The sequence below is a fragment of the Leptodactylus fuscus genome, chromosome 5 (assembly GCF_031893055.1).
Source record: "Leptodactylus fuscus isolate aLepFus1 chromosome 5, aLepFus1.hap2, whole genome shotgun sequence".
NCBI lineage: Eukaryota > Metazoa > Chordata > Amphibia > Anura > Leptodactylidae > Leptodactylus > Leptodactylus fuscus.
Window position 1 is genome coordinate 33,077,824 of NC_134269.1, and position 22,993 is coordinate 33,100,816.

At 44.3% G+C, this 22,993-nt stretch overlaps 1 protein-coding gene across 1 annotated transcript in view; it reads left to right on the forward strand.

Moving 5' to 3' along the window:
- The window catches only part of LOC142204480 (adhesion G protein-coupled receptor E3-like), a 35,381-nt gene extending 17,124 nt beyond the window's left edge, over positions 1 to 18,257 (forward strand). Inside the window, exons 8-20 of the mRNA XM_075275792.1 lie at positions 3,575 to 3,639; positions 4,573 to 4,653; positions 7,405 to 7,573; positions 9,250 to 9,360; positions 9,441 to 9,625; positions 11,477 to 11,644; positions 12,319 to 12,513; positions 14,557 to 14,792; positions 15,141 to 15,201; positions 15,287 to 15,378; positions 16,660 to 16,828; positions 16,923 to 17,024; positions 17,764 to 18,257. Of these exons, the coding sequence (XP_075131893.1) occupies positions 3,575 to 3,639; positions 4,573 to 4,653; positions 7,405 to 7,573; positions 9,250 to 9,360; positions 9,441 to 9,625; positions 11,477 to 11,644; positions 12,319 to 12,513; positions 14,557 to 14,792; positions 15,141 to 15,201; positions 15,287 to 15,378; positions 16,660 to 16,828; positions 16,923 to 17,024; positions 17,764 to 17,823 (1,694 nt within the window). The 3' untranslated portion in view covers positions 17,824 to 18,257. The remainder of the gene's footprint in view (positions 1 to 3,574; positions 3,640 to 4,572; positions 4,654 to 7,404; positions 7,574 to 9,249; positions 9,361 to 9,440; positions 9,626 to 11,476; positions 11,645 to 12,318; positions 12,514 to 14,556; positions 14,793 to 15,140; positions 15,202 to 15,286; positions 15,379 to 16,659; positions 16,829 to 16,922; positions 17,025 to 17,763) is intronic.
- Positions 18,258 to 22,993: the final 4,736 nt, after the last annotated feature.

Sequence of the window (22,993 nt, forward strand, 5' to 3'; positions counted from 1 at the left end):
TTTGCAAATGTTTTTCCTTTTTACTCACTTCCCCATATTCTGAATAGTTCCTAAAACATTGCACTTTTATGCAACTTATGTAATCTATTATTTCAAGCGTGTTCCTAAGTAAGTTAGCCCTTGCCAAGCAGAGTGGACATTTCCTAAATATCATATATAAGAGCACCATTGTGGAGGCAAAGATACAGAATACCTTGGCGAGAGGCTAGCATTGTAAGACAGATGTCTCTTATTGAGGGTCTGTCAGAGGGTTTTCAGAAATAGCATCACACTTGGCAAGGTCAAAGAGTCAGTAGGGTCTTTCTATCACTTATAAAAGAATAACAGCACGCATCCGTCTTGGCAAGGAGTCTATAATGTTCTGTAGTGTAGACTCAGGGATTTTGATCCAATTCTCAAGTATCAGGGAGCCCAGGTTACGCAGATTCGTTGGGGGTGGTGAGTGACAGCGCAGGTTCCTTTCCAGCACATTCCAGTGTTTCGTGTGCTTCTCGTCGCACGCGGACACGACCATCACTCTGGAACAATGTGAAATGTGTCGCTCCGTCGAGTTGAACATCTGTGTGAGCTCAAAGGTGGTTTTCCGGCGGTTATTCTTCACCAGTCGCTTTAGGGACCTACGACCTTGAGTTTCGAGTATAGTCTTACGCCCACACTTTCCACGGTTGGAGGGGGGTTCTCCACCATGTCGCCATGCTCGTATGATACGCTGAACAGTTCTCTGTCCGATACCAGTTACTTCGGCTATCTCCTTGGCCGATTTGTTGGCCTGATGCAATCCAATGACTTGCCCCTTCTTGAGGGCACTAACATCTCTTCCTCTGGTAGCTCTTCCGTTGGTAGACATCGCTTCACACCTTTAATTATGATCTGCACTTGACAGGCTACAGCTCATTTATATATATTCAAGAATATATGCAAATTCCTGTCCTGAACAGTTCATAATTATATCAGGGGTGGAACGGTACCTTGTTGCACAACGTGACTTTTTTGGGGGCCAGGCAGTTATAACTTAAAAGGGTTATCCAGCCCCTTTCTCCTAGGCACTGGCCTATATAGGGCTCACAATCTATGTTCCATAAGAGCAGGTCTTTGGAGTGTGGGAGGAAACCCATACAAACACGGGGAGAACATACAAGATTACATTGATGTTATCCTTGGTCAGATTTAAACCTAGGACTCCAGTGCTGCAAGGCTACAGCGCTAACCCTCACCTATGCCTCCCAACAGAGCTGGTGCCAAGATCAGGTTACAACAGCTGATAAGAAACTTCAGCTGCTGTAACTTACTGCAGCACAGATAGAAGAGCAAATGCGAAGGCAAGGGCCATGGCTGGTATTGTAATATTCACTTGAATACCAAACACATCCCAAAGACAAGAGAGGTGTTGCTTTTAGGAAAACAAAACCAACCCCAGACAACCCATGTATCTCTTAAGAAGCTGAGCATTCAATCATTGGATGTTTGAGAAGGTTTGTGCAGAGCAATTTCGTCAGCTTTGCCTTTCGAAGAAAATCCAGAGGGAAGAATGGTGCCTACTATTGTGTCTTATGGAAACATTTTTACCCATTTGAATCCAATCCCAATCTTGGCTTAAAAACATGGAGAGAAAATACTGATCAAATACAGAAGTGTGAACAAGGTCTAAGACATAACCAAGTCTCAATGAAACTTTTTCCCGTTGTATTGCTGTGGAATACGTGCAGCAAATATTTTTTGCATTGACACAGCACATGACAGGCATCCTTTCAGTTTTTGCCTACGATTGCTGTAAAAACCTTCCTTACTAACTGTAATTACTCGGAGGAATAAACCACGTAACTTCTTGAGTACAAAAAATGAGAAGTAATCTGTATGAAGAAATGTGTATATATATATATATATATATATATATATATATATATATATATATATATATATATATACATATGTCAAAAACAAACTCGCCATCTTTGTAAGGACAATTTTCAGGACAATTTTTGCACCCTGTGTAGTGGTGACTCTACTGAAGGCGCCATCTTAAGATAGACCATTGCAAATATAGTATTAATGGACTGACATCCAGGACAGCGCGGCTCCATGTGATATATATATATATATTGCAGACCCATTTACTGCAATGGAGTTGAGCTGCAATATTAGGCACAATATGGAGAAGTGGTATAGTGCTGTTTCTTCAAAGTAGCCATGAATTTCCAATCTGTATATGTGGGGAAAAATAGGACCCTTATCATTGTGGGAGCATAAGGGGCTCCTTATACTGTACATGAGGGGGGCATTATACTCCGTGTTGTAGCAAAAGGGGCTATTATTATGTGTGGGGGCATATAGGGAGCCTTCTTCCTGTGTGTGGGGGGGAAGAGGTGGTCATTATACTGTGTGTGGGGGCATATGGGGTCATTATACTGTGTGTGGAGGCATATGGGGTAATTATACTGTGTATAGGGGCATATGGGGTCATTATACTGTGTGTGGAGGCATATGGGGTAATTATACTGTGTATAGGGGCATATGGGGTCATTATACTGTGTGTGGGGGCATATGGGGTCATTATACTGTGTGTGGGCAGGAAAGGTGGTTATTATACTGTGTATAAGGGCATATGGGGACCATTATACTATGTGGGGGGCATAATAGACTACTTACATTATATGTGAGGGGAAAAGATGACCATTATACTGTGTGGGGGTGCAAGCGAGCCATTATACTGTTATGCTACATACTTACCTTCAGCTAACCTGCTGTCATATACAGTAGCAGCAATGTAAATGAAGGTTATACAAATGGTGTCAATGTTTGACCAAAACTAAAATCATAAAGGGATTAAACCCACCAATTACTGTTGTGGGCCGCACCCATAGTTCTCATTCTTTGCAGTGCAAAGGTTAAAGGGATCCAATCATAGAAACCCTTTTTTCTGAGCAACACGTAAGACGAAGACGGAGGCGGCGCTGGAGAGAGAGAGTTCTCTCGCAGCATTGGGGACGCCCCCAGTGCTGTTTCAGCGCTAGGGCCTGCCCCCTGTGCTGCGAGAGAACTCATTTGCATACCGACAAGAACTGGGATTCCTACGGAACGGAGAAGAATAGCCTTTCTTAAGGCTATTCCGATATGTTACTCAGAAAAAACAGGGTTTCTATGATAGGATCCCTTTAAAAACTATGGAAGACCCATAGCAACTCTAGCAATGGTTACCACAGCAAAACCACCCAACGAAGCTCAGTCACCAAAGGGCCCACACAAACCTGGAGACAAGGAGCCAACAGGACACTAAGTGATTTACTGCCATTTCATTCTAGTACATGATGGGGGTCACAATGGTTGAACCTCTGCCATAGGTGCAACAATTGTTGCCTATCCAACCGCTATGATGCTGAATGAGGGTAGCGGGATACATTCTGAAACCGCCAGATCTGGTCCCGCCCCTGCTTTACATTAAAAGATTATTTTCCAATAATGAGTTAATTGCATATAATTGGCGATTGGAGCTTCTTATATGTTCTGAATAAACCGTATTATAAATAATATATATGTAACTATATATAAGTATATAACTTTACTGTCTCTTTCTCAGTGGTGGACAAATGTCAAACTATTTCCAGATATAAGCAGGAAATAAAAGATTGTGAAAAGAACAAGGTAGGTGACAAAATGTAATACTTGTGTAAGCTTCTCACCATACAGATAGATAGTAAACTTCTACAATTGGTTAAACTGCCGCGGCACAAAATTTTATTATAGAAGACAACAAAGACCAATGAAAAGTCATTATTCTGTGACTTACTATTGCACAGATTCGGATTAACGCTTCTCTGTGTACAGATGACAGAAAACAAAACTTTTCAACACTGATATCTCCTCACTGTCAGAAGGACGCTCCTTATAGCTCAGTGTCATCGCTGGGCTATGAGGAACGCTCCCCACCCCCTCTCCAGTAGTACTCTTTACATAGACTTGTACTGTCAGAGGTGGTGTTCCTTATTGGTCAGCAATGACGCTGAACTGTGAGGAACGCCCCTCTGACAGTGGGGAGATATCAGTGGCGAAAGTACGGCGCCAATATCTCCACCACCAGGGGAACACACTGGAAAGTGCGCTGAAATCAGTCAACTTTCTATTGGTGTAAAGTCGCACTTTCATGAGGATGAAAGGTCCCCTTTAAAGGGGTTCTACCCTTAAAGAGGTACTCTTTAAGTACACTTAAAGGAGTTATCCAGGATTAGAAAACATGGCTGCTTTTTTCATCTCAGGAAGAGACATCAAATCCATTGATCACACGGCCATGCTACAGCTCAGTCCCATTCATTTGATGTTTCAGCTCAGTCCCATTCATCTGTATTATGGCCATGTGACCAACAGACGTCATTTCACTTCGTGAGAAGAAGAGAGCAGCTTAAACTCAAACGAATAGGACTGGGCTGCAGCATGGCCATGTGACTAGTGGATGTCATGTCACGTCCCGAGAAGAAGAAAGCAGCCATGTTTTTGTAATCCTGGATAATAATCCCTTTAAGACTAGAAAAATAAGTGGACATCTTTTTGTGTAAATGCTTTTTGTTAATTTTTCTATAGGATCCTGTGTGCACTTTCTTGAAATCCATTGTGAACATCACAGAAGATGCGTGTGAGGGAAATAAAAGCAAAAATGTCCAAGTAAGAAAAAAACTGATGAATCTTTTGTCCATTGTTCAGATTACTCATTATTCAGAGATGTAACTTGAAGCTTCTGTGTCTCAATGCAAAATCTGTTAACAGGTCCCAACGTACTATGTGCCTTTATTAATACCTGTGTGACTACATCTATATCCCCTATAGATACACACAAACCTGACATGCACCAAAAATGGTGCTGCTAGGGAATTGCTAGATGATAATTCCCCAGAAGCTGCTGGAGAACCCTGGAGGAAGGGGCACAAGAGACAGTGAGCCCTAAGCTGAAGCCCCCCCACTGTCCCTTCCTCTTGCCAGGCCCTATCCTATGTAATAGCTGGCAACTTGGAGACGATCCCTTCCTATATATGTGATACACAAAACGCAGACAAGACAGACAACAACAAAGGGAGGTCAGCTAGCCAGGGTTCGGTAACAGGAGAGCGATGCAGTGCCAAATCAAAGTCCAAAAGAATAGTCAATAGGGAAAGCCAGAGGTCAAAGATAAGAATACAAGAAAATTAACAGCAAGAGAAGCCAGCAAGCATGAGGAAATAGCAAGGGCAGAAGATGGGTGTGGTGCAATTCAATTACAGAGCTAGAGCCGTGTTCACACAGTGCAACTAAAAACTCTAAGCAAATTATCAAACTGCGCACGCCTCCTGCGCCGCAGCATGCGAGCACAGGATGGCGCAGAGACCCGAACAAGCAGCGATGTTAAAGGTGGCTAGTATATGTAAGAGCGTAATAACTTTCCGTCAGGGTCTCCTGTGTGCACAGCAGGTCAGTTTCTCTATTCATACCTAGGAGAGTCTTGATGTGAGTGTTATAGGAATGAATAAGGAAACTGACTTTATAGGTACACAGTAAGAAGGGTGTGGGTCATATGACACAACTGAGGACTAAAAGGGTGTGATAATAAAGAAATACAGCCATCGGAAAGTATATAATGTACATATTGTAACTTTCTAATGGGTCAAAAAATTAAACCATTTGTAGGAGATCTAAGATCAGGGCATCGGTGACCCTGCTGAAGATTGGCGCTCCTGTGCTCTGTCCCTTCCATTTTTATCATTGCAGTCAGTTATATCTGATAGGAATATAAAGTTTTCCATTTCTGTTTATCACTCTAACAAACTGTAATGTGCGTTGTTATGATCCATCACACACAACTGTAGTGTGAACCCCACCTAATAGTTAAATACATAGATGTAATGTAGTACAATGGCTGGGGCTGAAGAAAAGAGGAAGAGAGCGATAAGACACGAAGTTACATCTATTTCTATATCTTGTCCTTCCCACAGTGACACCCTAGACACAAACATATTCCACCATCTTAAAGCAGAACCAACTAGTGGTGGATGAACCTTGCCAGGGTTGCCCACAAGTTTTGGCTATTACTATATGTTGAGACCCCAGAGTATAATAATTAAAGGTCTAGGGGAGGTGCAGAAAATAATATACAGCTCATACTGACCTCTCTGTGGCGTCTCGGCATCCTTCCTGACGTCTTCCAGCCTGTTCCAGTCTCCACAGTCATGTCAACAAACCTGTTTAACCCAGGACAACCAAAGAGGCTGATTCTTCTGGTAAACCAGGGCTGGTTAATAGACTGGACACTGTGGTGGAGACCTGTCTCATGAGACCTCGGTCCTTCCATTACTATTCTCTGGGGTCTGAAGAGTATATGAAGATACATGGGTGGTGACTCCCAAAAATCTCAGGATTGCCCAACTTGAAATTTTTGGAAAATTCTTAGTGAACCTGGTTTGTTATAGGGACAGTTTCCTCATCCTTGGAACCAAGCTTGTGTGAAAGTATACAACTATACACAAAGCTGCAGAAGTTATCAGTCCTCCTCCAAAGGTCATGTCCCCAGTTTCTTATATCTGTAGACAGTGGCGTAACTAGGAATGGCGGGGCCCCGTGGCGAACTTTTGACATTGGGCCCCCCCAACCGACACCGACGCCGAAGACCTCGACCAACCCCCTCCTCCGCACTCTATTATGTCCCTTAGTAAGCCCTGCACACAGTATTATGTCCATTAGTGGCCCCTGAACACAGTGTTATGTCCATTAGTGGCCCCTGCACACAGTATTATGCCCCATAGTGGCCCCTGCACACAGTATTATGTCCATTAGTGGCCCCTGCACACAGTGTTATGTCCATTAGTGGCCCCTGCACACAGTATTATCCCCCATAGTGGCCCCTGCACACAGTATTATCCCCCATAGTGGCCCCTGCACACAGTATTATCCCCCATAGTGGCCCCTGCACACAGTATTATACCCCATAGTGGCCCCTGCACACAGTATTATGTCCCCATAGTGGCCCTTGCACACAGTATTATGTCCAGGATCAGCAAGTAAATAGGGCCCGTAACGGCCAATTGAAAAAAAAAAATGCAGCGGTAGCGGCTGTCACTGGGCCCCCTAATGGCCCGGGCCCTGTGGCAGCCGCCTCCGCTGCCTCTATGGTAGTTACGCCCCTGTCTGTAGAGGAGTCTTCACTGGAGAACTGAACTACGCAGAGGGTTTGTAGTCTGTAACTATAGAGACACATAGTATAGGTCTACATTCGGCAAGAAATTTTTGATTAAGACGAGGATATTTCATGTTTCTTCTTGATTTATCTGTTTATCACAACATCTGGAGAAAAACTGTCTGGTCCAAAGGAAAATAGATATGAGAATGACGTGCTAATAATTGCCATTGAGTATGTTATCGAGGGACTGAATTTCCTCATCTCCATAGGAAGTGGCAGATCAGATCACAGACGTTCTCAACCAGACTCCATTGAAAAAGCTCGACTTCGAGGAGCTCAAAACAGTTGTTATGGCAGTAGTAGCGAATGTGGAAGTCTCATTATTGGCAACTTTCTCTGCAAACCCCATTGACCAGGAATTGGACACCCTTGAAATTGGTGAGTACGGTGGTGAGACTGGTATTATTAAAGTACTTTGTGTGGGAACATATACCAGTGAGTGGGAACATATACCAGTGAGTGGGAACATAAACCAGTAAGTGGGAACATATACCAGTGAGTGGGAACATAAACCAGTGAGTGGGAACATATACCAGTAAGTGGGAACATGAACCAGTGAGTGGAAACATAAACCAGTGAGTGGGAACATAAACCAGTGAGTGGGAACATAAACCAGTAAGTGGGAACATATACCAGTAAGTGGGAACATATACCAGTAAGTGGGAACATGAACCAGTAAGTGGGAACATATACCAGTGAGTGGGAACATATAACAGTGAGTGGGAACATATACCAGTGAGTGGGAACATAAACCAGGGAGTGGGAACATATAACAGTGAGTGAGAACATAAACCAGTGAGTGGGAACATAAACCAGTGAGTGGGAACATATAACAGTGAGTGGGAACATAAACCAGTGAGTGGGAACATATACCAGTAAGTGGGAACATGAACCAGTAAGTGGGAACATATACCAGTGAGTGGGAACATAAACCAGGGAGTGGGAACATATAACAGGGAGTGGGAACATATAACAGTGAGTGAGAACATAAACCAGTGAATGGGAACATATACCAGTGAGTGGGAACATATAACAGTGAGTGGGAACATATACCAGTGAGTGGGGATATAAAACAGTGAGTGGGTATATGAACCAGGGAGTGGGAACATATAACAGTTAGTGGGAACATATACCAGTGAGTGGGGATATAAAACAGTGAGTGGGAACATGAACCAGTGAATGGGAACATATACCAGTGAGTGGGAACATATAACAGGGAGTGGGAACATATACCAGTGAGTGAGAACATATGCCAGTGAGTGGGAACATATACCAGTGAGTGGGAACATATAACAGTGAGTGGGAATATAAACCTGTGAGTGGGAACATAAACCTGTGAGTGGGAACATATAACAGTGAGTGGGAACATAAACCAGGGAGTGGGAACATATACCAGGGAGTGGGAACATATACCAGTGAGTGGGAACATAAACCAGTGAGTGGGAACATAAACCAGGGAGTGGGAACATATACCAGGGAGTGGGAACATATACCAGTGAGTGGGAACATAAACCAGGGAGTGGGAACATATACCAGGGAGTGGGAACATATACCAGTGAGTGGGAACATAAACCAGTTTGCAGCTGACTTCAAAGTATCACTTTCCGATTCTAGAACTTCAACTGTAGACCAGTAGACCCCATAGTGGTATAAATATTTCCTTCCTGAGATGTTTCCAACCATTTTTATGACCACAGCTATGACTCAAGATTATAAGATATAGAAGATTTCTAGATCTGTCTGATTCAACCAGGATTGGCATTAGTTTGGATGGATCTCTGTGCTGTATCCTATATTGACTCTTCCCTTTATGGCATACTATATAGTGGCAACTCAATCTCGTATCTACACCATGGCCATGATTTCCATAGGTTTAAGCACCATTTGTGGGTTAATGGGTACATGCTGAGACCAGTAGGATTTTTCTGGGAGTGCTATCACCATATGTGTGGTCCCAATACAGTATCTTTTCATTGTAATATCTTATCATATGTATGAGAAATTCATTATACACCTAAATATTCACGTTGGGCCTTCTTTTCTATCTCCTATAGCGGCTGAGATGAAGGTTTTCCATGAGCCTTGTAGTAGAGAATTTTCCGTTAACCTAACAGTCAATGGAAACAAAATGGAAGTACCGTGTTCACTTGTGGACGTTGAAGACGGTGAGTGTGAAGTTAGTACCGACTATACGCTTATATTACATGATTATACACTTATTCTGTCATATTTTTGTGTTTATTAGGTGGAGCCATGTTGATCTCATACAAAGGTCTTAACGCCAGGTTAAATGGCAGTATTCTTGCAGCTCTTGGGACTTCTCATCGTAAAGATATACAAATTATTTCCTCTATGATTGGTGGAGCGATCACAAGCCCCAAAACAGAGAATCTGAGCCCTCCGGTGACCTTCACGCTGCCACATCTGACGGTCAGTACAAGAACATACAGGCATTTACTGTATGTCATCCGTGTCGTGCTAGTGGCAGAGGGGCATGTGTCTTTTCTAGTGAAGGGGTAAGAATATGGACCCAATTTGGTAAATTAATGTGCAATGTACAGTATACTACAGAGAAAAGTAACTCTATGTTTTGGCACTTGGTCCTCCATGTGGTACCATAGAATTAATGCCAACGGATGGTCAGCAAGCCATATAAAAGTCTATATGCTCCACACAACTCTGAAGTTGTATGGACCTGTAATACATAGGTGTTATCCTTCATTAGCTTCTTAGGAAAATCCATACATGTTCATGTTTCATGTTTAATCACGAGCCAAACTTTGGATGCAACAATGGTGGATTATGTAGATAATCTGTTTTCCCTTAGACCTAACAGCGGCACAATATGGGTCTCTGTGTCTTGTGCCGCTGGTAGGACAACAGGGAATAAATGTTTACTTGGCCTCAGCGCTCCATGTTGGTTGTGGCCAATGGGATGCTGCCCCCGGTAATCTACACGTACATTCAGACATGGGGTTCACAAACATAAAACAGTATAACTGCTAGCATACTAGCATCCAAAAAGTTATCACAACTAAGCATTGTTCTCCTTCAACAATGTATAGGGCAGAAACTTATCAAGATTTAATATACAAAAGTCACAAAAATTATAAAATGAAATCACATGGCCATAAATGTTGGCACCCCTGAAGTTTTTGCAGAAAATTAAGTATTTCTCCCCAAAAAATTATTTCAATTACACATTATACAATTATAACCATCAACAAGCTTATTATACCTCTCAAATGTAAATTTGGACCACACCTAAATTATGATATTAATCTATTTTCCCTTAGTCCCAACAGCAGCACAATACTGGGGTATTTCTGCCTCTGCGTGCCCCAGCATTGTGCTGCTAGTGGAGCGAGAGGAAATTTTCTTTTGCAATCTGTTCCCAGTCTCTCATATTTGGAGTGTGTCTTCTCGACTCCCAACAACAATTGTAAGATCTCTCCACAGGTGTTCAATGGGATTTAGATCTGGACTCATTGCTGGCCACTTCAGACCTCTCCAGGGCTTGCCTTGCATCCATTTCTAGGTGGTTTTTGAAGTTTGTTTGGAGTTATTGTCCTGCTGGAAGACCCATGAACTAGGACGCAAACCCAGTTTTCTGACACTGGGCCCTATATTGTGACCCAAAATCCCTTGGTAATATTCCATGATGCCTTGCACACAGTCATGGCACCCAGAGCCAGAAGCAGCAAAACAACTCCAAAACATCTTTGACCACCACCCCCTCCACCACCATATGTGAATGTTGGTATTGTGCTCTTTTCTTTGTAGGCCTCATTCCATTTTTGGTAAATAGTAGAATGATGTGCTTTACCAAAAAACTCCGTCTTGGTCTCATCTGTCCACAAGATGTTTTTCCAGAAGGATTTTGGCTTGGATATTAGCTGACCAGGGGTGGTTGTTGGTACACCATTTTTTAAGTATCCATCTGGGCATCCCTCATCCTGCTTATTCCCTGCCGTCCCACCAGCGGCACAATACGGTGAGTCTTGTGCCGCTGTTGGGACTAAGGGAAAACAGATTATCTACATAATCATCCATTCTTGGACCTTGCCTTGGCCATTAGATACCAGAACACCTTTTATATTTTCATACAATCCATACGAAGTAGACTGAAGAACTCCTAGTAGCGATAGTAACTTGGCCAAGGTCTAGGCCTTTGACATGCAATGAGGGACTGTATGTACATTTTTGGTATTATAAAATTATTTTCTTGACTTATATTCCTTTGTTACAATCTGTGAGGTAAAACATAACATTGTGTTATAGGCTGTAAATCCAGACTACAACATACTTTGTGTATTTTGGGACACAGAAGAGGAAGTTTGGTCTACTCATGGATGTGAACGTCATCAGTCAGAACAAGAGAACAGTACAAGTTGTGCCTGCACACATCTCTCCACCTTTGCGGTCCTCATGGCACCCACTGAAATTGAGGTGAAATTAATATATTACTTGGTTCATTTATCCTTATTCAGAAGTAATTCTGATTCCTATATCAGCCTGTATCATTTATAATGGTCTGACAGACCTATGGGTGTAGCCATAGCAGATGAAGAGGTAGCAACTGTACCTGGTCCCTGGTGCTGGAGGAGCTCCAAAGACTGTCTCCAACTTAAGAATACACATGGGACATGGAGGGCGCAGGAGCTTTAAAGGGGTTGTCCAGTAATTGGATCAACCCTTGTGGAGGCTGAAGGAGATGCAGAAGAAAAAGCATACTCAGCACTCTCTTGGTCCTTGATCCCTTACCATAGTTGGTCCGTGGGACAAGTGAGGAAGGGGGAGACATTACGCTTGTTGGAGCCATCTGAAGAGGAAGAAGAGGGGCTACCTGGGGGTTATAAGAAGGCTGAGGCTGGGGGAGAAATGTGACTTCACCCAGTCAGTCTCAGCTATACGTTCTTTAAGACGACAATATTCTGCGTCTTCCCTACCACCACCTTCTTTAGATCTGATTTGTATAAATCTGACCCCTTTTGAGGGTGGGGTTTTCAGGGACATGTTTATTTTTCTGGGTATTTTTTGTGAACATTTGGGACATTTGCCATTTATGCAGATGGTATATGATATTTGTCACTTTCAAGTCCTTGATGTTTTCTCACATACAGGTGGGCGAAGGCTTGAGACTTCTCTCTATCATCGGCCTCAGCATATCTGTTGTCTGCTTGTTCCTCTCCTTTCTCACCTTCATTCTCTGTCGATCGCTAAGGAGTGCTCACTCATCTGTCCTAGCAGTTCTTTGTGGATGTCTCTTCTTAGGCCAACTTCTTGTTTTGGTGGGTCTTCAACAAACCAGGAATAAGGTAACTATGGTTTCCACTATTATTGAATGATAAAGTTCTGTGGGTCTTCTACAACCAATGGACGTTTCATTTTTACCTCCTTCTGGCCAAGAACTTGGCTCATATTTGTTGCTTATTGATACCATAAAGGGTTTGTCCAGATTAGAGAAACATGGCCGCATCGACTCTTTCCAAGTTTTGCGTCATACTGCAGCTCAGCCCTATTCACTTCCTTGGAGCTAAACTACAATACCAAACACAACGCACGGACAGCTGTTGCGGTTTCTGGTAAAAAGCAACCATGTTTTTCTAATACTGGACAACAACTTTGACAAGAACACTGAACACAGAAACTGCACACAAAAATGGAAAAACAAATATTGCAGCACTTCCCCTTATTCTTCCGCTTTCATATTTTTTAACACATTACAATAAAAACTGAGAAATATATATATTTAGAGAGAGATTACAAATATAATATAAAGAAATCTTCTTCAAATGTACTAAGATGTCAGCCATATCCTCTCTTCTCTTCTTCCTATTTCAGCAATGACTGGCTGAGATTGAATTCCCCTTTAAAATCTTAATTCTCACCAGAGATGGGCGATTATTAGGGTTGAGCGATCGTGTTCGGAAAAGATCGGATTCCGATCGGCAATCGAGAAAATTTCACGATCACCATCGGAATTCCGAACACAATCTTTTTATGTGGGATCAAGATCAGTGATCTTTTCCCACAATGCTTTGCTTAGCCTTCACACTGAGTATTTGCTGTATACTCAGTGTGAAGGCTCCGCTGCAGTTCCATAGGAATGAATGGAAGCAGCCGGCACACAGCCTTAACCCCCTGTGCGCCGGCTGCCTCCATTCATTCGAATGGGAGGCTAAACTAAACATCTCTAACATCTACTTACCTCTAGAGATGGCTGCTCCGGTGCCCTCCTTCTTCTTGCCTCGCTGCCCCGCCTCCCAGGTTAGTGTTTAAAGCGCTAGGTAGGCGGGGCTTGTGGCTTAGGAGAGTGTGGGCGGATACAGGGCGGGGAGACGTGACGTCTCCCCTCCCAGTACCCGCCCACACTCTCCTAACCTGGCAGGGAGGGGGCAGCGAAGGGAGAAGAGCAGCGTGGAGTGGCAGCGAGGCAAAGAAGAAGGAAGGCATCGGGCACTGGACCAGCCATCTCTGGAGGTAAGCGGACACCAGGGGAGACTAAGTAGCCAGAGGATTTTAAAAAAATCCTCTGGCTACTTTATTGATTCACTACACAGCGTGGATTCTAACAATTGTTAGATTCCATGCTATATAGTGAATAGGATTGCTTTTAAAATTCGATCTCCGATTAATAAAAAAAATCCCATTGACCTGCATTGGGATCGGAATTGGGATCGAGATCGGGTTCGAATGAAAAATGATCGGAAATCGGATTTTAAAATCGATCCTGAAAAGTCAAGATCGGCTCAACCCTAGCGATTATTGAATATTCGTGAGGTTTGCCCACAAGTTTTGAGGGGAGGTGTAGAAAATGAATACTCACCTCCTGGGCTCCCTCATGTTCACCGGTGTTGCTTTTCCCCCAAACATTAACATCCCCAGGTCACCGCTGAGGCCTGTGATCAGACCTCGGCAGTCATATGGGGCGTGTCAACATATCACGCTTTGAAGTAAATTGCACGGCGTCGACACTTGACCACTGAGGCCCAATGACATGCTTCTGCTTTGACCCCGGGCCTACTCACATCACAGGAGAGAGATGTAGAAGTCACAGATTCTGGAGAAACAAGACCGGATACCACACAGGAGCCCAGGAGTGGTTAGGGAAGGTGACTATGAGTGTTTATTATTTCTCGACACATCCACTAGGCCTCAGCTTTGTATACTCTGGGGTCTGAAGAGACCCGACAATGTAATGATCCATTGGTAGCAAAAATCCAACACGAGCCATTGTGATGTGGTTCACTTGATTCTAGTTCTCACTCCCTTTTGGTAGAGACCATTACTGACTAGAACCTTATAACCCATCTGCGATTTCATTCTTTACTTTCTCACTGTTCTTATCTTTATTTCAGATCCTGTGTTCGGTGATCGCAGGCAGTCTACAGTTCCTCTTCCTCTGTGCGTTCTGCTGGATGACTCTAGAAAGCATCCTTCTCTTCTTGACCGTGCGAAATCTACGAGCTGTGAATTATATGAACTCTCGACGCTCTCATTTCCCATATATCTGTCTGGTTGGGTTTGGAATCCCGACCATCATAATGATTGTATCAGTATCATTATATCCACATATCTATGGGGAGAAGAACTAGTAAGTCCAATAAAACTAATAGCTCTGTTAGATGTCTCTAGGTCAGGAACTGGTCAGATGGCAATTAGGCAATACATACGGTCTTTAACAGACACCTCAAGATCTCACTAGAGCTATGGATGGGGCAGATTATTTAACATCTAGCTGCTACAGGGGCAATGACAGCATTAGTCCAAGCTCAGGAGCCAATGGTGGTCTTAGAAGACCATTCCACTGACTGCTTTTGTCTTCTTTTGTGCCAACGAGTTCCCTTATTTCCCTTCCTCCTTATTGTGTAAGAGAAGACAAAAAGATTTAAGGATGACCATTTGGGTTTTTGCAATTTTTTTTTCTTTTTTATGACTTTAGTTGCTGGATCAAAATTACTCATGTCTGGACTTTCCTTGGTCCAGTCTGCCTGTTTATCTGTGTAAGTATACAATGTAAGCTTTGGCAAAATCTTCCTCCCCACATCTTGGCATAAACTAACTTGTTCTTATAAAATTTTATACTAGGTTAATTTCACTCTCTTGGTCCTCACATTCTGGCTCCTCAAAAAGAAGTTGGCATCTCTAAACTCTAATGTCTCCACTCTAAATCATACCCGGTGAGTCCAGGACAAAAGGGGTCAATAGCGTACAGTGAAGCTGTGTACTGTGTATAGATATAATAGATACCAAAGGGCTGTTCCCATCAAGTAGCTATATCTTCAGTTTCATATCACTTAGAAAATGAAATTCTCTGCTTTCATATGCTGGGGAGGGGGGTATGATGGAGCTTGGCACCAATTAAAGACAATAAGCTGTCCTGGACTGGCTTAGCGTCACCGTCTCGCCAGCCCGGCAGGGGAAGCGAGTGGTGGATTGGGGCGGCCCTGTGGACGCAGCGCTGCTGTAACTCACCCTTACGCTTTGCAGAGAGCAGGTCCTCTCCCTGCCTGCTCTCTGCATACTAACGCCGCCCCCTCCGCTCCGCCCCCTCCTCTCCACACACCGGGTGATGTGGCCACGTAATCAGGCCCGCACCCGACGTGTGCCTGCGTCCTACGTGGGGGGGGGGGGGCACTCTGAAGACCGGACAGAGGACCGGACCAAGAAGAACAGGGAGCTGCAGGTAAGCAGACACCAGTGGGGGGGGAGGGGGTTAATCACTACACAGCGTGGGGTCCGAAAATTGAAACAATTTTTGGACTACATGCTGTGTAGTCAGGGGTGAACCTAGCCTTTTTGGCGTGTGGGGGGGCGGCGGGTGGTGGGTTGGGATTGGGGGGGGGCGCTTTCTGTCGTCCGCCTCAGGCGGCAAAAAGGCTAGGTTCACCCCTGGTAGGGTATACCAGACAAGTGGGCGGTAACATTGTGGTTTCTTTTTTTTTTTTCTTTTTTTTTTCTTTTTTGTAGATTGTGAGCCCCACATAGAGCTCACAATGTACATTTTTTTTTCCTATCAGTATGTCTTTGGAATATGGGATGGAAATACATGCAAACACGGGGAGAACATACAAACTCCTTGCAGATGTTTTTTTGCCCTTGGCAGGATTTGAACACCAGGACTCCAGTGCTGCAAGGCTACAGTGCTAACCACTGAGCCACCATGTGGCCCCAACATTGTGGTTTCTGTGAGGTTGGGGTCTGGGTACTCTCTCTGTCCAGCAGTGTTACTGACCACTTAGCTAGAACACCCCAATTTGCATCAACACTAAAAGGGCTTATATCTTCGGAATGGCTGATCAGATTTGGATGATTAACACACTTAAATTCTGAGTGTCACAGCACCTATCAGATGATTATGTCATTGGGCTTTACAGACCTGGTTTCTGGTCCTCTTTAAGGGTTAATATTTGTGGCTAGAAAATACATAACAATATAACTTACCCTTCTTCTCTTGGCAGCCTACTGACCTTCAAGGCCTTATCCCAGCTCTTAATACTTGGTTGTACATGGATCTTTGGCCTCTTTCAGTTCGGATCTGGCTCTGTTGTTGTGTCTTACATCTTCACCATCTGCAACAGTCTCCAAGGCGTGTACATCTTCCTTGTACATTGTCTGCTCAACCGCCAGGTCCTGTGGCTTCATTGCTCATTATTTCTACAATCTTTTTTCTCTCGATGAAAGTTTCTGACAATTATTCTGTCCTTCTTACATTTCCTTACAGGTACAGGAAGAATACAGCAAAGGATTCCGCCGGCTATGCTCCAAGAAGTCTACGTCCGACACCACGGAGACTGGTAGCAGTATGCCCATGACTTCCAAAACAGTAAGTAATCTAGTAGTATCTGAGGTATCACTGTAGTGTTTTTAGGCTTTGTTTTCTAACTAACCCAACAAGCGGGAATGGCTTAGATGGAAAATGTGACATTTTGTGCCAAAATTGCTATGGTAAACCAGATCATCCAGTAATGGATTGTGACTAGAGATGAGCGAGTAGTACTCGATCGAGTAGGTATTCGATCGATTACTACGGTATTCGAAATACTCGTACTCGATCGAGTACCACTCGCTGTTCGAATGGAAAAGTTCGATGCAGAACCAGCATTGATTGGCTGAATGCTATATAGTTGGCCAATCAACGCTGGTTCTTCTCCTACCTTTAGAAGTCTTCTCCGTGCAGCTTCCCCGCGGCGTCTTCCGGCTCTTCATTCACTCTGCCAGGCATCGGGCCTGGGCAGAGCCGACTGCGCATGTCTGCTTGTAGTGCGGGCATGCGCAGTCGGCTCTGCCCAGGCCCGATGCCTGGCAGAGTGAATTCAGAGCCGGAAGATGCCGTGGGGACGCTGCAAGGAGAAGACTTCTTGGAGGATCCAGACCGACCCTCACTCGTGGACTTGGTAAGTGTAATTTGATCGAACGTTGCCTACCCCTGAAATGAGCATTTTCCCCCATAGACTATAATAGGATTCGATATTCGATTCGTGTAGTCGAATATTGAGTGGCTACTCGAAACGAATATCGAAAATTTTACTGTTCGCTCATCTCTAATTGTGACCCATTCACAGAGTCAAATGTCAGAGTTACCAAAAGAAGATACTCTGAAGAGGCTGCCGAAGAAATGCTGAGAACAAATGGACGTCCCGGCCCTGTACATATGTACATGACATCAAGCCCATACAGCCGGATCTGAATAAGACCTTAGGGCACCCCGAAGAAATGAGTGTCTACTTGAGGTTATAGTCAACCCATCTGGCCTTACGTCGGTGATGATGATGATGATGATGATGATGAAGATGATCGAAGATAGAAGTGTCAAACTTGAGCCCAAAAAACGAAATATACCTGAGGACAACCCTCTACCCGTACAGAACATTGGCACCTCCATCTTTAAAGGTTATTCTGCTATTTGTAAATAATCGCATAAGAAATAGGCCCCCTGGTGATGAGTGATTGCTCCAAAGTCACTTACAAATGGATGACCTTCTGTAGACCTTTGGGGCCCATTATTGTGCAAGAGCCTGATATCACTGTGGCTGCAGGGCAAATATATATAATATATATAAATGAGTAAAAATTTGTAATAAAGTTTAATTATATATTAATTTTGTGTTCTGTGCAAACGTGTTGCAATCCAAAGTTCAGTGTAGCTGCAAAGGTACTTAGAGACAAACGTGTCATTTCAGGAGCCCCAAGTAAAATTGTGCTCCCTAATCTAAATTTTTAGGACATGCGCCCTTTTTACCGAGACATCCCACATTTACATGTCAAGAAATCTGCACTATCTTGCCCAGTAAAATGTAGGCTTCCTATGCCGCACTCCTCCATATTTTATACAGGACTACTCCAGATATTTTATAGCCCCTTTACTGGCCCCTCACAATATATAACACCCCTTTTATTGGCCCACACACTGTAGAATGCCCCGTTTATTAGCCCACACATAGTATACTGTCCCCTTTACTGGCCCACACAGTATGTATTCCTCTTTTTGCCTGCACACCGGGGGTGGAGGTGGGGGGGGGGGTGCAGACGGTGAACAAGGGGCAGTGGCATCAGTATTGAGATTGCAGCTTCCATCTGGCCCATAAACCAAGGAGACCACAGATTCCCCGAACCACACTAAGGTGGATTAAACTCCTTAGCACCCGTAATCATCACTATCAAGAATTCGCTATAGGGATGAGGTAGGGGGCCCCGGACAAAAGATTGCACCGGGGCCCACAAGACTTTGTGACACCACTGCAGCACACAGTATATTTCCATCTTTATTGCCCACCCCCGCATATTAGTCCGCTATTGGATTATTCCAAAAGGTACCAGCAAATATTTAATTACTGATCCTTATTCCTGTCCAGGCCCCCCAATTAGGATCTATTAGATGTAACACCTAAATGCACATGTTGTCCTACTATGCAGACTATTGATATAATGATTTGCATGTTTAGAGAGAATTTACCATTAAATTGACAATTATGTCCATGCTCTTTGCTTTACTTCCTGCAAATCCATAGATGTCCACAACATGGCGCTATTTACCCTAGAATACAGTATATTGTGAGAAATAGAACCATTGTTTCATATCTCCTTGCTAGAAAACTAATGCTAATGTTTTAGAGAGGAATAAACATGTCTTGGAAGGCAAAGATTATAATAATTCATCTCTGCTTTCTCTATTGAGAGTCCGGACAACGCTTCCTTCCTGCAGCTCATATACCATTTACACTAGGATCACACCTGTGTTGGGGTTCCCTTTCTTGAGGTCCACTCAGGAACCTGAAAATGGAAACTCAATCCACTTAAAAAGCAGTTACTGGCGGAAACCATAGACAATAATGGGGACCCAATGGCTTTCTGCCCGAAAAATGCAGAGAAAAAAGTCCTGCTTGTTGGACTTTTCTTTGCGTTTTTCAAGCAGAATGGGGGATGGAATCCCTGAACAGTCACTAATCACTGGTGTGACCATAGCCTTACCTTGTCTATGCCTTCTTCAAGAACGGGAGCCCCAATTGGGACGCATAGGCCATGACACTGTCCAACAATGTCAATAGGAGTTGAGCTCAGTGATGCCGTCCAGCTACTATACAATGCATGGAGCTATCTGCTTCTAGCTCCATGCACTGGGATCAGACGCAGCCTCAAGCAGCTGATCATGGACGTGGCCTACACTCACGTGTGGAGATGCAGGATGCAGGGGCCACATCACCTGCAGGCAGGACCAAGCTAACCAAAGCTTTATTTGGGTGACCTCCCCAGAGTTAGGAGAATTTGTGGAGATTCAGCTGCACATCTGTCACAGCAGCAGTCAGAATGGAGTATCTGTGTCCCAGGAGCCACCAGGGGGCTAGAGCAGATGGAGGGCACAGTGAAAGGAAGAAGACCACAGCCCCACTGGAAGCTTCAGAAGTAATAGGGAAGACAGCCAAGAGTCATGGCAGGTAACTGTTCAGCATTAGGCTATATTCACACAGCTTATGGCCGTGAGATGAGTTTTTATACTCAAATGTATGGGGGAAGTCTGTGAAAATAGGTTTCCCTAAGGTGCAACAGCCTGAGTCTTGAGATTCAACTGGGTACCTGCGGCTGGCGCTTTCCCAGAAACTGATTAAAGAGGACCTTTCATGTCCTCGGGCACATATGGTTTTATATACCGCTGGAGAGCAGACAGTGCACTGAATTCAGCACACTATTTGCTTTCCCGTTCTGTGTCCCTGATGAAGAGCTATCGGTGCCGTTATTGTAGCTCTTCATTGTCAGATGGATGTTTCTGGCAGTCCGTCAGGAACAACCCACCTCACAGTAGTGTCCGTAGTTCTGTACTGTGAGGGAGCATTACTTACCACCCAGCCATGACACTGAGCGGTGAGGAACACCCCCCCTCCTCCTCCTGACAGTACTCATCCACAGACTAGTACTGGTAGGGATGGGGGTTTCCTCACCGCTCAGCGTCATGGCTAGACGGTAATCTCGCAACAATTGCAATGAACTGTGTGGTAGAGACCTGGTTGTTGGCGAGTAAATAATGGTTCCATTTTAATCTGCAATTGTGTCCTTGTGGTCCTTGCTCCTCCACCCTAGAACAGGGGTGGGCAATTAATTTTCCCATTGGGCCACGAGAAATTGAAACGGTTCCAGAGGTCTATGTGCGCCGCGGCAAATTTTATCTCCACCCACTTCTACACTGACTCTGCCCATTCTCAATAATTTTTCCATGTGCCCCCACAAAGTATAATCCTCCTACAGTCACCCGTACTTTATATACCCCCACATTATAATGTTCCCCTCCAAATTTCCCACAGTATTAAGTCCCTCTCCTCGTGATCCAGTTTAAACTAGCAGAAACTAAAGGGAGGCATTAAACTGGGGCAACTGGAGGGGGACATTAAACAGTGGGGATAGTTGGAGGGTGACATTAAACCAGGGGGGATAGCTAGAGGGGGACCTTAAACTGTGGGCAACTAGAGGCAGACATGTCTCCCTCCAGCTACCATCTATGGTTTAATATCCTACTCCAGCTGCCCCAGTTTAATGTCCCCCCTCCATCTGCCCCCTAGTTTAATGCCCCCCATCCATCTGGCTTCAGTTTAACTGCCCCCCTACATCCGGCTTCAGTTTAACTGCCCCCCTACATCCGCCCCCCCCCCCCCTCAGCAAGCCCACTGTCCTGTGTAGCTCCGCCCACTAACGAGTCTTAGCCTATCCTAGTGAGCTAAAGGACCTGTGATGACGTCATCACAGATCCTTTAGCCGACTTCCCATTCAGCATCTACTTTTATTCCACAAGCTATGCGGGCTGTACATTGCCCAAGTCTGCCCTAGAACCTTACATGCCCCATACTACTACCAATGTTGTCTATGGAGAATACATAGCCACATCCTTGATTTTCTGCACCTATTTCCATTGGGTGTGGCTGAAACGTCTAAACTCTATAAAAAGGACTCTCTACACACAACACTTAACCATATGACGTAGCGGACGCTGGATAAATGGCTGTACTAGATCATTACTTGGCCATGACACATGGCCTTTACAAGGAGCAGCTCTGTGTATTACGTTTATTCTACGGAACAGGTTGGGTTTGTTATAAACTGCACCGCGTCATCGTTCTGCTTTACAAGTGTCCCTGCAAGGTTCCTCCAGGATTGTGATGTCCTGAGGTATTTTGGCACGCTATGAAATAGCGCGCGCCGCATAGCTGTGTCTTGTCCGTTACGCAGTTATTTCATGGATGATGAATATTTTGGAACATGCTCAGAAATCTCCTTAATCCACCTCCTACAGGAGCCGATTCCTCGCACAATAAAACTTGTCTGCCGGGCTCTGCTTCTCATTTACAGTAACCGTGCGGGGGGTGAAGTCACCGTCTATACATGTGATGGGTCTTGACGTGCATTCGATGGTGTTCCCGAAATGTTTTACGATTTGATAGTTCACAGCCACCTTCTTACCAGGATTACAAGGACTATTTAGTGGAGCTATTATACAGCCAAGACCCCCACAGATCAGCTGTTTGGGGTCAACAAGGCTCCTGGCTCACTTGCTGTACAATTTGTAGCCATGGGTTTTTATACTACATATATAATACATATTAGATAAGGTTAGATGAAGAGACAGGTCCAGTCTAAAAACCCATGAGGCAGATGCCAATTGCCCCATGTCAGGGGTAAAATTCCTTCTCAACTTCCAAATCTGGTAATCCGTATAAACCACTGCAGTCTCTTTGTGGAATATCCAAGCACAGTGTCATACATTGTATAGGGGTCTGCTGCACAATCCCATACAGAAGCAGCCAGCCCCTATCCCAATTCCTGTATTGTAAGCAGCAAACATTTTCAGCATTACCTTGACATACACATTACCCTGTGACAGAGAAAAATTGCAACCCAAGAAGATCACGAGGATTGTGACCAATTCTCATAAGTGTCGTGCAACTTCCTCTTCTATAGGGAAACAGTAAGGTCACAGCTTCAGTCTTAGGGCTAGTTCACACGGGCAAGAGGGGACGGAATTTGATGCCAAATCCATCTCAAAATCCGCCCCCTCACAACAGAGGTCTATGTAGACCGCTGACGTTCTTTTTTCCGTGAGCCCCGTGTCAACTAGCCCTTACACTAGATTTCACACTAGCATTGGCCTGTCTATTGTTCTGATCTGTCAGAGAACCAGAACAACGAACAGGTGGACTCCTGTAATAGACATATATATATTTATATACACATTGACTATAATGGGGTCTGTCAGGTGTCCGTAGTTTTAAAACTGAAACCGGCAGAGGAAAAAGTCCTCCGTGCAGGACT